Here is a 19345-nt window from a genome sequence, read left to right as displayed (position 1 = left end):
ATGTGCCATATTTGTCTTTCTTCCACAGGACAGAAGCGACTTTGTCTGTACAAAGTGCAAGCTGGTCTCCATATTGGAAGAGAAGGTTCAAGGTCTGGAGCAACAGGTATCGACCCTGCGTTGCAAAAGAGAAACTGAAGATTTCCTGGACAGACGTCAGGATATGCTTCTACGGGCACAAGGTTCTGAAGATTCAGAGCAGGCTGTGCAGCGGGGACAGGAGGACGGTGAAGTAATTTGGCAGCATGTGACCTTCAGAAGAAGAAAGGGGAGCGTCCATGTACCAGCAGCACAGATACAGGTAAATAACTGTTTTCATGTTCTCTCCACAGGTACTAAGGCGGAGAGTGGACTAGATGATACATCTGAGGGAAGGGAACAGAAGGAGACTCCGCCAATTGGAAGGCATGAGATGCACTGTCCTAGGGATGGGGGTTTCACGACCACCGCTCCCAAGAGAAGGAGGTGGGTAGTGGTTGTCGGGGACTCTCTCCTCAGGGGGACTGAGTCATCTATCTGCCGCCCTGACTGGGAAAACCAAGAAGTCTGCTGCTTGCCAGGAGCTAAGATTCGCGATGTGACGGAGAGACTGCCAAGACTCATCAAGCCCTCAGATCGATATCCCTTCCTGCTTCTCCACGTGGGCACCAATGATACTGCCAAGAATGACCTTGAGCGGATCACTGCAGACTACATGGCTCTGGAAAGAAGGATAAAGGAGTTTGAGGCACAAGTGGTCTTCTCGTCCATCCTCCCCGTGGAAGGAAAAGGCCTGGGTAGGGACCGTCGAATCGTGGAAGTCAACGAATGGCTATGCAAGTGGTGTCAGAGAGAAGGCTTTGGATTCTATGACCATGGGATGGTGTTCCAAGAAGGAAGAGTGCTAGGCAGAGACGGGCTCCACCTAACGAAGAGAGGGAAGAGCATCTTCGGAAGCAGGCTGGCTAACCTAGTGAGGAGGGCTTTAAACTAGGTTCACCGGGGGAAGGAGACCAAAGTCCTGAGGTAAGTCGTGAAGTGGGATACCAGGAGGAAGCACGAGCAGGAGCACACGAGAGGGCAGGGCTCCTGCCTCATACTGAGAAAGAGGGGCGATCAGTGGGTTATCTCAAGTGCCTATATACAAATGCAAGAAGCCTGGGAAACAAGCAGGGAGAACTGGAAGTCCTGGCACAGTCAAGGAATTATGATGTGATTGGAATAACAGAGACTTGGTGGGATAACTCACATGACTGGAGTACTGTCATGGATGGATATAAACTGTTCAGGAAGGACAGGCAGGGCAGAAAAGGTGGGGGAGTTGCATTGTATGTAAGAGAGCAGTATGACTGCTCAGAGTCCAGTGTGAAACTGCAGAAAAACCTGAGAGTCTCTGGATTAAGTTTAGAAGTGTGAGCAACAAGGGTGATGTGATGGGAACCTGGGAGGCAGTGACCATGAGATGGTCGAGTTCAGAATCCTGACACAGGGAAGAAAGGAGAGCAGCATAATACGGACCCTGGACTTCAGAAAAGCAGACTTTGACTCCCTCCGGGAACTGATGGGCAGGATCCCCTGGGAGAATAACATGAGGGGGAAAGGAGTCCAGGAGAGTTGGCTGTATTTTAAAGAATCCTTATTGAGGTTACAGGGACAAACCATCCCGATGTGTCGAAAGAATAGTAAATATGGCAGGCGACCAGCTTGGCTTAACAGTGAAATCCTTGCTGAGCTTAAATACAAAAAAGAAGCTTACAAGAAGTGGAAAATTGGACAAATGACCAGAGAAGAGTATAAAAATATTGCTCGGGCATGCAGGAGTGAAATCAGGAAGGCCAAATCACACCTGGAGGTGCAGCTAGCAAGAGATGTTAAGAGTAACAAGAAGGGTTTCTTCAGGTATGTTAGCAACAAGAAGAAAGCTAATGTACTCAATGCTTTTTTTGCCTCTGTCTTCACAAACAAGGTCAGCTCCCAGACGACTGCATTGGGCAGCACAACATGGGGAGAAGGTGACCAGCCCTCTGTGGAGAAAGAAGTGGTTCGGGACTATTTAGAAAAGCTGGATGAGCACAAGTCCATGGGGCCAGATGCGCTGCATCCGAATGCTAAAGGAGTTGGCGGATGTGATTGGAGAGCCATTGGCCATTATCTCTGAAAACTCATGGCGATCGGGGGAAGTCCCAGACGACTGGAAAAAGGCTAATTTAGTGCCCATCTTTGAAAAAGGGAAGAAGGAGGATCCTGGGAACTACAGGCCAGTCAGCCTCACCTCAGTCCTTGGAAAAATCATGGAGCAGGTCCTCAAGGAATCAATTCTAAACCACTTAGAGGAGAGGAAAGTGACCAGGAACAGTCCGCGTGGATTCACCAAGGGCAAGTCATGCGTGACTAATCTAATTGCCTTCTATGATGAGATAACTGGCTCTGTGGATGAGGGGAAAGCAGTGGACGTGATGTTCCTTGACTTTAGCAAAGTTTTTGACACGGTCTCCCACAGTATTCTTACCAGCAAGTTAAAGAAGTATGGACTGGATGAATGGACTATAAGGTGGATAGAAAGTTGGCTAGATTGTTGGGCTCAATGGGTAGTGATCAATGGCTCCATGTCTAGTTGGCAGGCGGTATCAAATGGAGTGCCCCAAGGGTCGGTCCTGGGGCCGGTTTCGTTCAATATCTTCATAAATGATCTTGAGGATGGTGTGGCTTGCACCCTCAGCAAGTTTGCAGATGACACTAAACTGGGAGGAGAGGTAGATACGCTGGAGGGTAGGGATAGGATACAAAGGGCCCTAGACAAATTGGAGGATTGGGCCAAAAGAAATCTGATGAGGTTCAACAAGGACAAGTGCAGAGTCCTGCACTTCGGACAGAAGAATCTCATGCACCGCTACAGACTAGGGACCGAATGGCTCGGCAGCAGTTCTGCAGAAAAGGACCTAGGGGTTACAGTGGACGAGAAGCTGGATATGAGTCAACAGTGTGCCCTTGTTGCCAAGAAGGCCAATGGCATTTTGGGATGTATATGTAGGGGCATTACTAGCAGATCGAGGGACGTGATCGTTCCCCTCTATTCGACATTGGTGAGGCCTCATCTGGAGTACTGTGTCCAGTTTTGGGCCCCACACCACAAGAAGGATGTGGAAAAATTGGAAAGAGTCCAGCGGAGGGCAACAAAAATGATTAGGGACTGGAACACATGACTTATGAGGACAGGCTGAGGGAACTGGGATAGGTTAGTCTGCGGAAGAGAAGAATGAGGGGGGATTTGATAATCGCTTTCAACGACCTGAATGGGGGTTTCAAAGATGATGGATCTAAATCGTTCTTAGTGGTACCAGATGACAGAATAAGGAGTAATGGTCTCAAGTTGCAGTGGGGGAGGTTTAGGTTGGATATTAGGAAAAACTTTTTCACTCGGAGGGTGGTGAAGCACTGGAATGCGTTACCTAGGGAGGTGGTGGAATCTCCTTCCTTAGAAGTTTTTAAGGTCAGGATTGACAAGGCCTGGCTGGGATGATTTAGTTGGGGATTGGTCCTGCTTTGAGCAGGGGATTGGACTAGATGACCTCCTGAGGTCCCTTCCAACCCTGATATTCTATGATTCTATGTCAGTTAGAGCCGTTAGGAGCAGCACTTGAGGGGCAAGAGGTCTCAAGGAGATGTCTAGAATGTTCCGGGGCCCCTGAGGCACCTCAGTTAGAGCAGGTTCTGTAAAGCAGAGTCCCTGACCTGTCTAGATGTAACTCACTTTCCCCATATCTTAGAGCTGAGTCAACATCCTTCTGGATCCAGGAGTGGGGATTCTCCTCATGTGGGGTCTCAGAGGGATCCCTGTTACATTAGAAATTGCCAGAAGGATGGACTCAGCGGAGCTGGGATTTGCCCACAATAGCTGGGGTACTGGCCCTGCTCCTGCATGATGCGCCAAGGGAGACATAATGCCCAAAGTCCTCAGGTCTACAATTTATCTGGAGTTGTACAGCAGATCCTGTGTGCTTCTGACAGAGCAGACAGCTCCCCACACCGAGTCACCCACTCCTCTCCCCTCAGTACGACACCTTGAGGTGCCATACTGAGGAATTGGGCTCAGTGCAACTCTGAGGGGACAGCGCGCCCGACTGACCCCCCCGCCACACGCCACTCCCTGCCACACAGCACCTGCTAGCGCCACACTGGGAAATTGTGAGTAGCAGCAGGGTGGAGATGTGCGCCCAGCACTCACCCTCACAAAGCCGACTTCTGCCCTGGCCACTGTGATGGTAATTCCATCCACCTGGATGGTCACCAACCCAATGTATGAGACCTGCACGAACCCCCTGTTCCCACTCTCAGCCGTGATGTCAAAGGAGTGCGGGCCGCATTCACACCCACAGGTCTTGGCCACGGTGTAGGTGCAGGTGCCATGGATGTCATACGGCCGGCCGTCGAAGGTGTGGTAATGCAAGTAACCCCCAGCCCAGCACGTGGCCGCAGAAACTGGCAAACACTCTGGCTGCCCATCTATCATCTTACAAACTGTTCCTTGCTCGCAGAGGCCCACACTGCAGGATGGCGTTGGAATATCTAGCCAGAAAGACAATTGAAAGACAAGAAACACCAGACTAATCAGTTACATTTACAAGCAGAAAAGGGCTGAGAGATGGTGGAAAAAATCTGAATTAAATTTAGTCTCAAAAGAATCCAACAGCCTGTCTGTGAAAAGGACGAGATGATCAATCATTCTTTCCTTTCCTTTTTTTTAATTAATCATGGTTATTAGGGTAATGCCTCAGGCCCAGCTGAGAATGGGACCCCACTGTGCTAGGTGCTGCGCAAACCCAGAGCAGCAGATGGTCCCTGCCCCAAAGGACTTACAATTGAAATAGACAAGACAGACACTGGGTGGGGAACGAGGGATAATGTACAAGCAGAGTGAATAACAGCATATCAGTGCCATGATTTTTATTACTGATATTGATTATTATTTTATTTGAGTGGGTTTAAGTAGGAGGGATCAGCAGTATGAAAAGTGAAGAAAAAGTGATGAGTGGGAGAGGGCTGGGATGAAGAGGGTAAGAGGGGTAGTTGTGGAGTGAAGATGCAATCTATCTGTCCCTCACAATCCCCTCTATACTGCCTATCTATCCCCACATCCTCCCTCTAAATCTATTTATCTATTCCCCACCACACATCTATCTATCCCCCACACCTATCTATCTAAATATAAAGTGTCCCCTCTATAGTTATCTGTCCATTTGTCCCCCCACATCACTTACTATATCTTTCTGTCACCCTCTTCCTACCTATCCATCAATATCTATCTGCCAACTGTCTTTATATCTGTCTATCCATCTATCACCTACCACACCCTCTATACTGATCTATCAACACACAAACATCTATCTCGTCCCATACATATGGCCTTTGCACCATTCATAGAATCATAGAATTGTAGGACTGGAAGGGACCTCGAGAGGTCTTCTAGTCCAGCCCCCAGCCCTCAAGACAGGACTACGTATTATCTAGACCATCCCTCACGGGTGGCACAAAGGAAACAGAAACCTCTGACTAGTCCCCTGCTGGGAAATCACTGGCATGGGTGGGACAATAGCAGGCATACATCCAGCAGAACAAGTTCCTACATCTCTGTCCCCGCAACACCCAATACAGATGGTGGAGCAGAGAGGGGCATGTCATGGACAGCACAGAGCAGGCAAGGAGAGTGGCTGGGATGTGATGGGCTCTGACAGTGCTCAGCTGACTTATGACCCATAGGGGACCACAGTCAGTGGGCTCAATTTAGAGCAGCCCCCAGGCTACACCCAGGGAGAAGATCTCAGAGTGTGATCAGCTCCCTGTCAGCTGCCCATCCTGTTCTGCTGTGCACACCTGAAGCTCAACAGCGCCGAGACTCTGACCCAACAAGTCTTTCCATCTTTCAAGCTGAGATTCTGTAATATTATGGGTTGGGGTTCAAGGCTAAATAACGGTGGCAAGAGAGTGAGAAGTGGGAAAAGACATAACAAAAACTACTTTACTTACTGCTTGCACCAATAGCCGGTGAGCCATACCCAGATTTGGATGCAATCCCAATGCTCAGAAGCCCAAAAGGAGATATGGGGTGCTCCATGGTTTCTCTCTTAAACCCTTTGCCAAGGTTGTATTCAGCCCAAGAGAACCCCGTGCCTGGAATTGGCCTCCAGGCAATGTTTTCCAAGGGTTCCTTATCAATGGTGATGCCACCAGATTCTGATGTTTTGGCTGTTATCATTGCGTAGTTCTCAAACCGGTCCTGTCCATGGATGTTATAGGTCTGGCAATAGCCAGAGACATCTGGGATCATCAGGAAGAAGGGATCGTACACGATTTTCCCTTTGCTTCCACCAGCACAGAAGAAGACGACTTGGATCCCAGCACTAGCAGAGATGTACAAGGGACTAGGGAATTTGATTTCAAATGTCACAACCTGCCCAGCAACCAGGTCCTTAGAGGCTCTCACCCTCCCAGACTGATAATCAATGTGAGTGTATTGGGAAGCAGCCACATACACCAGGTCAAATTTTGGCTGGAAGGATAAGGGCGGTACAATGAATGTGGTGCCCCAGCCAGACACTGGCAGGAGCTGCTCACTCACATAGTCACATTTGGTGTGCTTTGCAACACATACATGTCCGCTATAGACGGCCACGGGATTCTGGGACACGATCCTGGTGCCGGATAAGTCATCATGGCTTTGCAGCTGGACGGCCTGGTAAGCTCCAAGTGGGATGACCAGTTTTGTCCCTGCTCTGTAGGCTTTTCTTTGGAAAGTGACAGCCCCTTTGAGGTAAACTTCAACAATGGTGGGATCCTTCCAGGCTACTACAGCAAATTGCTTATCGAGACCATCTGGCTTCCCCAGTGGAGTCACCACATAGTACTCTGTCCCGAGCCTCTGCACAGGGTACACTACAGTGGTATCAGCTGTATAGGTCTTATAGTTCAGAGCGAGGATGGAGATCTCGTGATCAGCCCGGATGATGACCGTGTGGTCAAATTTGTTGCTTCCAGCCAGCTCCACAAACACTGGGATCATCACAGATACTGTCTGTTCAGGATTTGCAGTGATAGTGACCAAAAACTCTGCTTTATTTACTGAGATGGTGACAAACGTCCCAGGGATGTAGCCAGTGATGAATAACTTGAAGTCTTTACTGCCATAACTTGGTAAGTGATTCTGCATGAAGACTGTGATAAATTCTGTCCCTTGGGGGCCTGAGCAAGAGGTAGGGGGAAGATCTGGAGGTTGAATAGTAGGGGCAGCACTAGAAATGCCTACATAGAGGAGACAAATACAAAAGAGCATTACAAACCAGGACAGCAACATTTTATGAGACCTGCTCTTGTCGTTTGGTGCCAGCCTTCCTAGGGCTGATAACAAGGAGCACAGACACAGGAATGAGAATCAGAGCTCCTGGCTTCTAACCCTGGCTCTGGGAGTGAATGTCATTGGTACATTTTACAAGGCCAACTGTACCTCCGTCTCTTCCTCTCGTCTCTCATATTCACCCCCCAGACGAATATGAGACCTAGTGCTGTCTACACGGGGACTTAGGTCAGCTTACCTATGAGACTCAGGAGTGAGGATTTTTCACATCCCTGACTCACGTAGTTAAACTGGCCTGAATCTCTAGCATAGACCAGGCCTGGGAGTGTCTTACCGTTTGTCTCAGGGTCCATCCACATTTCTCCTGAGAAGTGCATTTCCCCCAACCTCAACTGATTTTCCAGGGCAGCCAAACTTCAGACGAGTCTACACACAGTGGTTGTCCCAGTATAATTATTTTGGTTACGGGGGTGACTTTATACAAATAGAGTCATATGCATATAATCCCTGTTTGGAGCCAGTTATACTTATATAAAGATGCCTGAGGTCCTGTCTACATGAGAAAGTTTTACCAATTGTACAAGTATTATTTTACTGGTGTAACCCGCCAGTGTGGACACCTGTATTCCAAAATAAGTGTCTTCTTTCAGTTTCATTTACACCCCTTCCCAAGCGACATTAGATAATCCAAAAAAGGACACTCTATAAGGCCATGTCTACACTACAGATTTCAGCCTGCATAGCTGTGTTAGTCAGGAGTAGGAAGAGGTGTCATACTTGACGAATATAGCTATGCCAGAAAAAGCCTCTCGTGTAAATACAGTTTATGCCAACAAAACTGCACTTTTGCTGGTGCAGGCTATTTCACTTGGGCCAGATTTACACTACCATGGTTGGTCTACACTAGAAAATTAGATTGACCCAGCTATGTCTCTCAGGGGTATGAAAAATCCACACCCCTGAGCAACATACTTAAGCCAACCTAAGTCCCTGTGTAGGCAGCGCTAGGTTGATAACAGTGGGAGAACCCCTCCCATTGCTGTTGATCTACACTGTGCCACTGTTGTGTTTTAAGTGTAGACATAGCTGAGTGTAGTGTGGAGATCAGAGTTTAAAGTGTAGAGGTTTGCTGGCATAAGTGTATCAGCTTGAAGTGTACAAAAATCACACCCCTAATTGATCTAGCGATGCCAGCAAAAACCCCGATGTAGACACACCTTGTACTGGCAAGACTCCTTTTGCCTGAATAGCTTATGTTGCTCAGGAAGGTGGTTTAACTAAACCAACAAAAGAACTCCTTTTGCCAATATGAGCGGCATCACCACTAGGGGGTTTGCCAGTCTGGCTGTACTGGCAAAACTGCACCGGAAAAGCTTTTGTTGCCCAGTAGCCCGAAGGCTAGTCTGCAACAAGCTATGCTGGCAAAAGCACTATTTTGTTGGTATAATCCGGGTCCACCCTCGGAGTTCTTCGCTAGTATAGCCTATTGGTACAGCTATACCAGCAAAGTGCCCCTAGTGTAGACCTTGCCTAAGAGTGTCCATTTAGGGGATTATATTGGTATAACTTTATTAGTTTATATTCAAACCTCAGGTTATACCAAAAAATCCTGTGTAGACAAATCCTGATGCTAGTAAAGCTTATTTTTTGCCCAGATACTTACACTAGTACAGCCCTTTGTGTGCATCCCTGTTATAGCTGTAAAAAGTTGCTTCAGACCCGTATAGCATATTCCCTTTCCTGTATAGAAACAGCAGAATACCACAGGCCAGAAATATCCACCCAATAATTCCTGCATCATGTGGCATCATGTGGACGCCCTTAACTCTGCCCCTTCATAGATTGGTCATTGAATGTTTTGATGATGAATGTACACTCCAGAACACCACTTTTCATCCAAGCCCTGGTCTACACACAGATTTTGTACTGATATAACAATGTTGGTTAGGGCTGTTATGCCAAATTTGTCATACCAACCCCTAACGTGGACACAGTTCTTTCAACATGAAGGTGTCTTACTCCTCGTCTACACTACAAAGTTTTGCCAGCATAGCTGTCAGTTAGAAGTGTGAAAAAAAAATCATACCACTTAGCCGACCTATGCTAACAAAACGCCTGGTGTAGATTTACAACTATGCCAATAGAGTGGTGCTTCTGTTTGCATAGCTAATGTTATTCAGAAAAGTGGTAAAGCAGATCTCTTTCTGCTGCGTTACCACTAGGGGGCTCTTCCAACACAGCTATACTCGTCAAGGCGCTGTAATGTAGACAAGTTTGTGCACTTATTCCCTGTCCCTGACAAGAAACTGGGATAAGCACCTTTATACTGACATAACTGTATCTGAACTAGGGAGGTTGTGTTTCTTTAGCTATAGCAGTATAAAGTGGTACAACCAGTTTGGGCAATCTAGGTGAATGGTTGGGGCTACTGTCTGGGTGGTTCGGTCCATTTCCTTTTAATGATTCTCATTTGTGATCCTTATTGATGTATGTCCATGGCAGAGAGGAGGGACCAGTTCCCTCCTGCTTCACAGGGAATTTGTTTACCAGACACCCCCTGCAGGTTCAAAATACACTTGAAGCAGAGGACAGAGAAATCATATTTCAGTTACGCATCAAAATATACATTTGGTATCTATTTTTTAGCGATCTAGTGCTCAGAGCATGAGGACTGAGAGGCAGGTCTCCTGGGTTCTGTCCTTTGACTCTGAGTGGGAGTGTTGTCCAATGGAGTGGTTGGGAAGGAAGGGAACAGGGAAAGATGGTGGAAGGGAGGCTGGGAGGGTGAGAAAGACTATCAAATATATTGTACTTACCACCAATAGCTGCTGAGCCATATCCAGCCTTGTCTGTAATCCCAACACTCAGGACACCAAATGGGGAGCTGGGGTTCTCTATGGTGTGGTTACTAAACCCACTTTGCAAGTTGTATGTTGTCCAAGAATATGCTGTGCCTGGAATAGGCCTCCACAGAGTAACACGTAGTGGTTCCGCATCAATAGTAACAGCAGCAGTCTCGGCCGTCTTGGCTACAATCACGGCATAGTTCTCAAACTGGTCCTGTCCATGGATGTTATAGGTCTGGCAATAGCCAGAGACATCTGGGATCATCAGGAAGAAGGGATCGTACACAATTTTCCCTTTGCTCCCACCAGTGCAGAAGAAGGCGACTTGGATCCCAGCACTAGCAGAGATGTACAAGGGGTTAGAGATTTTAATTTCAAATGTCACAACTTGCCCAGCAACCAGGTTCCTTCTGGATTTCTCCCTCCCAGACTGATAATCAATGCGAGTGTGTTGGGAAGCAGCCACATACGCCAGGTCAAATTTTGGCTGGAAGGATAAGGGCGGTACAATGAACGAGGTGCCCCAGACAGACACCGGCAGGAGCTGCTCACTCACGTGGTCACATTTGGTGTGCTTTGCAACACATACGTGTCCGCTATAGACGGCAACAGGATTCTGGGACATGATCCTGGTGCCGGATAAGTCATCATGGCTTTGCAGCTGGACGGCCTGGTAAGCCCCAAGTGGGATGACCAGTTTTGTCCCTGCTCTGTAGTTTTCTCCTTGGAAAGTGACAGCCCCTTTGAGGTAAACTTCAACAATGGTGGGATCCTTCCAGGCTACGACAGCAAATTGCTTGTCGAGACCATCTCGGTTCCCCACTGGAGTCACCACGTAGTACTCTGTCCCAAGCCTCTGCACAGGGTACACTACAGTGGTATCAGCAGTATAGGTCTTATAGTTCAGAGAGAGGATGGCGATCTGATGGTCAGCCCGGACGATGACTGTGTGGTCAAATATGTTGCTTCCTGCCAGCTCCACAAATTCTGGGATTTGTATCCATTTTGTCTCTCCCAGATTTGCCCGGACATTGAACCTAACACCTGCTTTGTTCACAGAAATGGTGACCAACGTCTCAGGAGTGTAGCCAGTGATGAACAACCTGAAGTCTTTACCGCCATAACGTGGTAAGTGGTTCTGCATGAAGACTGTGATAAATTCTGTCCCTTGGGGGCCTGAGCAAGAGGGATCTGGAATTTCTACAGATGATAGTGCGATGGAGATATTAGCAACACCTGTAGAGACAGAAAGACGGAGGAGATAGGCATAAAACCCTTTCCCAATTCTGTCCACTCCCAGTTTATGAGACAGCCTGTTTTTATTCAGTATCAATTTTATGATGGAGACTTTATTACGGCAGTATTCCAACCCTAAATATGCAAAAATCCTGAGACATCTGCCAAAAAATCATGAGATTTGGCTTCAAATCCTTAGTTGGTTTGTTTTTAAATAATTTTATGTGCTCTGTTTCTCTGCCTCCTGTTTTCTGAACCTGAGGTCTCACTTTTTCCACTGTTTTATTCACAACCACTTTTTTTAAATGGAAGCTAAGATTCTCCTATAATTCATTGATTTCAGTACATAAAAACATAAGAACAGCCATACTGGGTCAGACCAAAGGTCCATCCAGCCCAGTATCTTGTCTACTGACAGTGGCCAGTGGCAGGTGCCCCAGAGTGAGTGAACCTAACAGGTAATGATCAAGTGATCTCTCTCCTGCCATCCATCTCCACCCTCTGACAGACAGAGGCTAGGGACACCATTCCTTACCCATCCTGGTAAACAGCCATTAATGGACAGTAGCTGGGTCTTAAGAAACCTGTCAAATACCCTTCTGCATGGGTGTGTCGAAAGGGGCTAGAGCAGGTTGAAAATGAAACAATCTGACTCTTGGATATTTCCATGACTAAAAGTATCACATTCTCTCTGCCCTATTCAGTCCATTAACATTGTTCTTTTTCCTGAGTATTCAGATGACTGCCTCGCATTCATGAGTACGTTCACAAATTTCCAATGTCTCACAAAGTTGAGTAGAATAAGAGTGGCCTTGGTACCCAGTAAGACTGGGTACATGTCACCTCAGGAAGGGATGCTGAGGTAAAGTTTTTTGACACCTTAAGTGACTGCTTCTTGGAGCAGGTAGTCCTGGAACCCACAAAAGGAGAGGCAATTCTTGATTTACTCCTAAATGGAGCACAGGATCAGGTTCAAGGGGTGAATATAGCTGGACCGCTTGGTAATAGTGACCATAATATAATTAAATTTAACATCTCTGTGGCGGGGAAAACTCCACAGCAGCCCAACACTGTAGCACTTAATTTCAGAAAGGGAAACTACACAAAAATGAGGAGGTTAGTGAAACAGAAATTAAAGGTTTCAGAGTAACAGCCGTGTTAGTCTGTATTCGCAAAAAGAAAAGGAGTACTTGTGGCACCTTAGAGACTAACCAATTTATTTGAGCATAAGCTTTCATGAGCTACAGCTCACTTCATCGGATGCATCCGATGAAGTGAGCTGTAGCTCATGAAAGCTTATGCTCAAATAAATCAGTTTGTCTCTAAGGTACCACAAGTACTCCTTTTCTTTTTGAGAAATTAGGGTCCAGCGCCAAACATGAAATCCCTGCAAGCTATGTGGAAACTTTTTAAAGTCACCGTAATAGAGGCTCAACTTAAATGCACCTTAGAGACTAACCAATTTATTTGAGCATAAGCTTTTGTGAGCCACAAGTCCTCCTTTTCTTTTTGCGAATACAGACTAACACGGCTGCTACTCTGAAACCTGTCAACTTAAATGTTTACCCCCAATTTAAAAAACATAGTAGAGAACCAAAAAAGAGCCACCATGGTTAAACAACAAAGTAAAAGAAGCCGTGAGAGGCAAAAAGGCATCCTTTAAAAAGTGGAAGATGAATCCTAATGAGGAAAATAGAAAAGAGCATAAACTCTGGCAAATGAAGTGTAAAAATATAATTAGAAAGACCAAAAAAGAATTTGAAGAACAGCTAGCCAAAGACTCACAAAGTAATAGTAACATTTTTTAAAATACATCAGAAGCAGAAAGCCGGCTAAACCACCAGTGGGGCCACTGGACGATCGAGATGCTAAAGGAGCATTCAAAGACGATAAGGCCATTGCGGAGAAACTAAATGAATTCTTTGCATCGCTCTTCACTGTTGAGGATGTGAGGGAGATTCCCAAACCTGAGCCATTCTTTTTGGGTGACAGATCTGAGGAACTGTCCCAAATTGAGGTGTCATTAGAGGAGGAGGTTTTGGAACAAATTGATAAACTAAACAGTAATAAGTCTCCGGGATGGTATTCACCCAAGAGTTCTGAAGGAACTCAGATGTGAAATCGCAGTACTACTAACTGTCATATGTAAGCTATCATTTAAATCAGCTTCTGTACCAAATGACTGGAGGATAGCTAATGTGAGGCCAATTTTTAAAAAGGGCTCCAGAGGTGACCCTGGCAACTACAGGCCAGTAAGCCTCACTTCAGTACCAGGCAAACTCGTTGAAACTATCGTAAAGAACAAAATTGTCAGACACATAGATGAACATAATTTGCTGGGAAATAGTCAACATGGTTTTTGTAAAGTGAAATCATGCCTCACCAATCTACTAGAATTCTTTGAGAGGGTCAACAAGCACACAGACAAAGGAGATCCAGTGGATATAGTGTATTTTAGATTTTCAGAAAGCCTTTGACAAGGTCCCTCACCAAAGGCTCTTAAGCAAAATGAACATTCATGGGATAAGAGGAAAGGTCCTCTCATGGATTGGTAACTGGTTAAAAGATGGGAAGCAAAGGGTAGGAATAAATGGTCAGTTTTCAGAATGGAGAGAGGTAAATAGTGGTGTCCCCCAGGGATCTGTAGTGGCCTCAGTCCTATTTAACATATTCATAAATGATCTGGAAAAAGGGATAAACAGTGAGGTGGCAAAATTTGCAGATGATACAAAACTACTCAACAGAGTTAAGTCCCAGGCAGACTATGAAGAGCTACAAAAGGATCTCACAAAACTGGGTGACTGGGCAACAAAATGGCAGATGAAATTTAATGTTGATAAATGCAAAGTAATGCACATTGGAAAACATAATCCTAACTTTACATATACAACGATGGGGTCTAAATAAGTTACCACTCAGGAAAGAGATCTTGGAGTCCTTGTGGACAGTTCTCTGAAATCATCCACTCAATGTGCAGCGGCAGTCAAAAAAGTGAACAGAATATTGGGAATCATCAAGAAAGGGATAGATAATAAGACAGAAAATAACATATTGCCTCTATATAAATCCATGGTATGCCCACACCTTGAATACTGTGTGCAGATGTGGTCCCCCCATCTCAAAAAAGATATATTGCAATTGGAAAAGGTTCAGAAAAGGGCAACAAAAATGATTAGGGGTATAGAATGGCTTCCTTATGAGGAGAGATTACTAAGACTGGGACTTTTCAGCTTGGAAAAGAGACGACTAAGGGGGGGATATGATAGAGGTCTATAAAATCATGAGTGGTATAGAGAAAGTAAATAAGGAAGTGTTATTTACTCCTTCTCATAATACAAGAACAAGGGGCCACCAAATGAAATTAATAGGTAGCAGGTTTAAAACAAACACAAGAAAGTATTTTTTCACGTCAACCTCTGGAACTCCTTGCCAGAAGGTGTTGTGAAGGCCAATACTATAACGGGGTTCAAACGGGAGCTAGATAGATTCATGGAAGATAGGTCCATCAATGGCTATTAACCAGGATGGGCAGGAATGGTGTCCCTAGCCTCTGTTTGCTAGAAGCTGGGATTGGGTGACATGGCATGGATCACTTGATGATAACCTGTCTGTTCATTCCCTTTGGGGCACCTGCCATTGGCCACTGTCAGAGGACAGGATAATGGCTTGATGGACTGCTGGTGTAACCCACACATCTCCTGGGTGTGGTGTTCTGTCCCATATAGTGGCACGGAGACCAATAAAATGAGTCTGCTCTACAACGTTAGCTAACAGCTAGGTGGCTTTTAGCTCATCCTGTAGAGGCTCATGCACTAACCTCTAGAGGTCCCTAGTTCAATCCTGCTCAGTGATGACCAGGGTCTGTTGGCTTTACAAGTGGAGGCTCATCTGGGATTTCAGCTGGGAAATCTCTGAAGTCTGGGATGTGCTTCCTCAGCTAGGGGAAGTATGTAACCCACACACCTCCTGGGTGTAGTGTTCTGTCCCATCTAGTGGCACCGAGACCACTTAGAGAGAAAGAGATAAAATGAGGCTGCTCTACAGCCTTAGCTAACAGCCAGGTGGCTTTTAGCTCATGCTGAAGAGGCTCATGCATTAAGCTCCAGAGATCCCCGGTTCGATCCTACCCGCCGACCACCGGGGTCTGTCAGCGTTACACTAACAGCAAATATCTCCAATGGCTGGTGACGGGACAGTAGATGGGAAGGCCTCTGAGTTACTACAAAGAATTCTTTCCCAGGTGTCTGGCTGGTGGGTCTCACTCACATGCTCAGGGTCCAACTGATTGCCATATCTGGGTTTGGGAAGGAATTTCCCCCCAGGTCAGATTGGCAGAGACCTGGCTGGGTTTCACCTTCCTTTGCAGCATGTTGCAAAGGTCACTTGCTGCTTTAAACTAGAGTAAATGGTGGTTTCTCTTTGACTTGAAATCTTTAAATGATGGTTTGAGCACTCTAGTAACTGTCAGAGGTTCTGGGACTATTACAGAAGTGGGTGGGTGAGGTTTTGTGGCCTGCGATATGCAGGAAGTCATAGGCACTGACTCTGTGGGTGCTCTGGGGCTGAAGCACCCACAGAAAAAAAATAGTGGGTTCTTAGCATCCACCAGCCATAGCAGGTTGGCGGCACTGCCACCAATCAGCTGTTCAGCCACGCCACTGAACAGCTGTTTGGCATCTCATGGAGGGGCTTGGGCAAGGGCGGAGAGTGGTGGGTGGGCCTTGAGGAGGGGGTGGAGTGGGGTGGGAAGAGGAAGGGCAAGGGTGGAGCCTCAGGAGAAGGGGAGGAATGGGGGTGAGAAGAGGTGGGTGAGGTTAGGGCCTTGGGGAAGCGGCAGAGTGGGGCGGGCCTCAGGTGGAGCAGAGGTGGGGCATTCCTGGGACAATCTAGAAGTCAGCGCCTATGGGTCAAACTAGATGATCATGATGGTCCCTTCTGGCCTTAAAGTCTGTGAGTTTAGAGAGGGAGCGTGACCGCCAGATACACTTAACAAACATTATCTAAACTTAGACCAATAAATGCCTCCCGCCCACCAACAAAACACAAAACAACAAACAAATAAATAAAAACCCTGCAAGAGTGCAGGCTGAAGTCCTTGTGGACTGGTGGCGTACATGTGCATTTGGTGCAAGCAACTCGTGGCCCTCAGAGACCAGAGTGGCTGAAGTGGAGGAGCTAAGGGAGTCAGGGAGGTACAGAGACAAGACTTTCCAGGACACAGTAGAGTGGTCCCAGCCCAAGTCTGACAGCCTCTGTGGTGCTGAGGAGATTGAATGTCTCAGGGGAGAAGAACATCAAAGTGGAGCAGAGGGAAATAATCCCATAGTTGGAACCCTCCTTCCAGATGATGTCATGGAATCCTCTCGCACTGAGGATACTACTCTGCGGGAGGGAACCCCTGTTATTAGGAAGAGACAGATAATAGTATTGGGGGATTAAATTATTTGAAATGTAGATAGCTGAGATTGTGATGATCGGGAGAGCCACATGGTGAATTGCCTGCTGGGTGTGAAGTTGCAAACTTCTCAAGACATCTAGCTAGACTTATGTGCAGTGCTGGGAGGGATCCAATGGTCACGGTGCATGTAGGTACCAGTGACATAGAGAAAGGTAGGCGAGAGACATCCTAGAGGCCAAATTTAGGCTACTAGGAAAGATATTTAAACCCAGGACTTCCATGATAGAATTCTCTGATATGTTTCCAGTTCCACATGCAGGATGAGACAGTGTAGGGAGGACAGATTTAGGTTTATTAGGAACTGGGGAACCTTTTGGGAAAGAGGCAGCCTAATCAGGAAGGATGGGCATTATTTAAACCAGAATGGAACCAGATTGCTGGCATGCAAAATTGAAAAGGTCATAAAGGAGTTTTTAAACTAAGGGGTGGGGGAAAGCCGACAGGTACTGAGGAGCACACGGTTTGGAGAGAGACATCCCTTAGGAGAGGAACTATTAACAGGGATTCTTTATATCCTAGTAAAGAGGAGAGAATAGAAGTTGATAAAGGACAGGTAGGAACTGAAGAGAAAGAGTCAAATGAAAAAGAGTTCCAATCAATTACATCACATGAAACCAGGCAACTAAACATTGACAAATTCTATAAGTGCTTATATACAAATGAAAGAAGTCAAAATAATAAGATGAGTGAATTTGAGTGTGTGGTATTAAATGAGGATGTTGATATAATAAACATCATAGAAACATGGTGGAATGATGATAATCAATAGGACACAGTTTTACTAGGGTACAAAATATACAGGAACGGCAAAGTAGGTCAAGCTGGTGGCAGAGCGGCACTATATGTGAAAGAAAGCACAGAGTCAAATAGAGTAAAAATCTTAAATAAATCAAACAGTATCGTAGAATCTCTATGGAGAGAAATTCCATGCTTGAATAATAGGAGTAGGAATACTCTACCAACCACCTGGTAACAGTGATTGTGAAATGCTCTGGGAGATTAGAGAAGAAACAAAAACAAATAAAACAAATAAAAATGGAGGATTTCAACTCTCCCCATATTGACTGGTACATGTCACTTCAGGACGGGAAGCAGAGATAAAATGTCTAGACACCATTAATGACAGCTCCTTACTTAGAGTAGAGTAATCCACAAGGGGAGAGGCAATTCTTGATTTAGTCCTAAGTGGTGCATAGGATCTGATCCAACAGGTGACTGTAGCTGAACTGCTTGACAACAGCAACAGTAACTAAATTAAATGTAACATCCTTCTGGGGGGTAAAATAGCAAGGAAACCCACCACAGTAGCATTTAACTTCGAAAAGAGAAACAACATAAAAATGAGGACGTTAGTTAAAATGAAATTCAAAAGAACCATCATAGGAGTGAAAAGCCTGCAAGCAAACTTTTTAAAAACACCATGATAGAGGCAAAAACTATAAGTATACCCAGTGATGAGCTGCCAAAATCTTAACAACCGGTTCCCTCCTCACCTCAGAAGGGGGTCGTGCCCCCCCCCGGGACCCCTGCCCCATCCACCCCCCTCCCCTGTCCCCTGACTGCCCCCGGAACCAGGCAGGAGGGTCTCGTGGGCCACCGTAGTGGGTGCCCACTCTGCCCCACCCCTAAGAGCCAGAGGGACCTGCCAGGGGGCGAGGTGGGAAGTCCCAGTGGTGCTTATCTGGGGCGGCTCCCTCTGGCTCCTGGGGTGGGGTAACGTAGCTGGGGGCGGGGCAGGGGGAGCAGCCGCTCTCCCCACTGATCACATCAAAAGTGGCACCTTAGGCACCGACTCCATAGGTGCTCCGAGGCTGGAGCACCCATGGGGAAAATTTGGTGGGTGCAGAGCCCCCACCGGCAGCTCCCCACCCCACGCCTAGCCCCAGCTCACCTCCGCTCTGCCTCCTCCCCTGAACGCGCCACCCCGCCCTGCTTCTCCACCCCCACCCCCACCCGGCTTCCCGCGAATCAGCCATTTGCACGGGAAGCCAGGGAGGGCTGAGAAGCAGCCGGCAGCTTCGCGCTCAGGCCCAGGGAGGCGGAGGTGAGCTGGGGTGGGGAGCAGTTCCTCTGCGCGCCCCCACCCCCTCGGGTTACCTGCTGCGGTGCGGGTGGCCCTCCTCACACACACACACCCCGCCCTAACTCACCTCCGCTCCGCATCCTTGGGCCTGAGTGCGAAGCCGCCGCTTGCTTCTCAGCCCTCCTAGGCTTCCTGCGTGAACAGCTGATTTGCAGGAAGCCGGGGGGGGCGGGGTGGAGAAGCAGAGTGGGGCTGAGCGTAACTCAGGGGTGGAGGCAGAGCGGAGGTGAGCTGGGGACGGGGACGAGGGGAGCTGCTGGTGGGTGCTCTGCACCCACCAAATTTTCCCCGGGGGTGCTCCAGCCCCAGAGCACCCACGGAGTCGGCACATAAGGCGCCACTTTTGGCCGGTTGTTAAATTCAGAAGCCTTTTTAGAACCGGTTGTCCCTCACGG

General features: G+C 47.1%; 1 protein-coding gene across 1 annotated transcript in view; it reads right to left on the bottom strand.

Annotated features, from left to right (window-relative positions):
- LOC311512416 (IgGFc-binding protein-like) overlaps positions 1–19345 on the bottom strand; it is a 133643-nt gene that overhangs the window by 104811 nt on the left and 9487 nt on the right. The window contains 3 exon segments of the mRNA XM_084613629.1: positions 4205–4545; positions 6004–7275; positions 10144–11409. Of these exon segments, the coding sequence (XP_084469755.1) occupies positions 4205–4545; positions 6004–7275; positions 10144–11409 (2879 nt within the window).

The sequence above is a fragment of the Lepidochelys olivacea genome (genome assembly GCF_965140295.1).
Source record: "Lepidochelys olivacea isolate rLepOli2 genome assembly, chromosome: 24".
Lineage (NCBI taxonomy): Eukaryota > Metazoa > Chordata > Testudines > Cheloniidae > Lepidochelys > Lepidochelys olivacea.
Note: the sequence above shows the minus strand (reverse complement) of the source record. Positions and strands in the feature narration are given on the sequence as shown.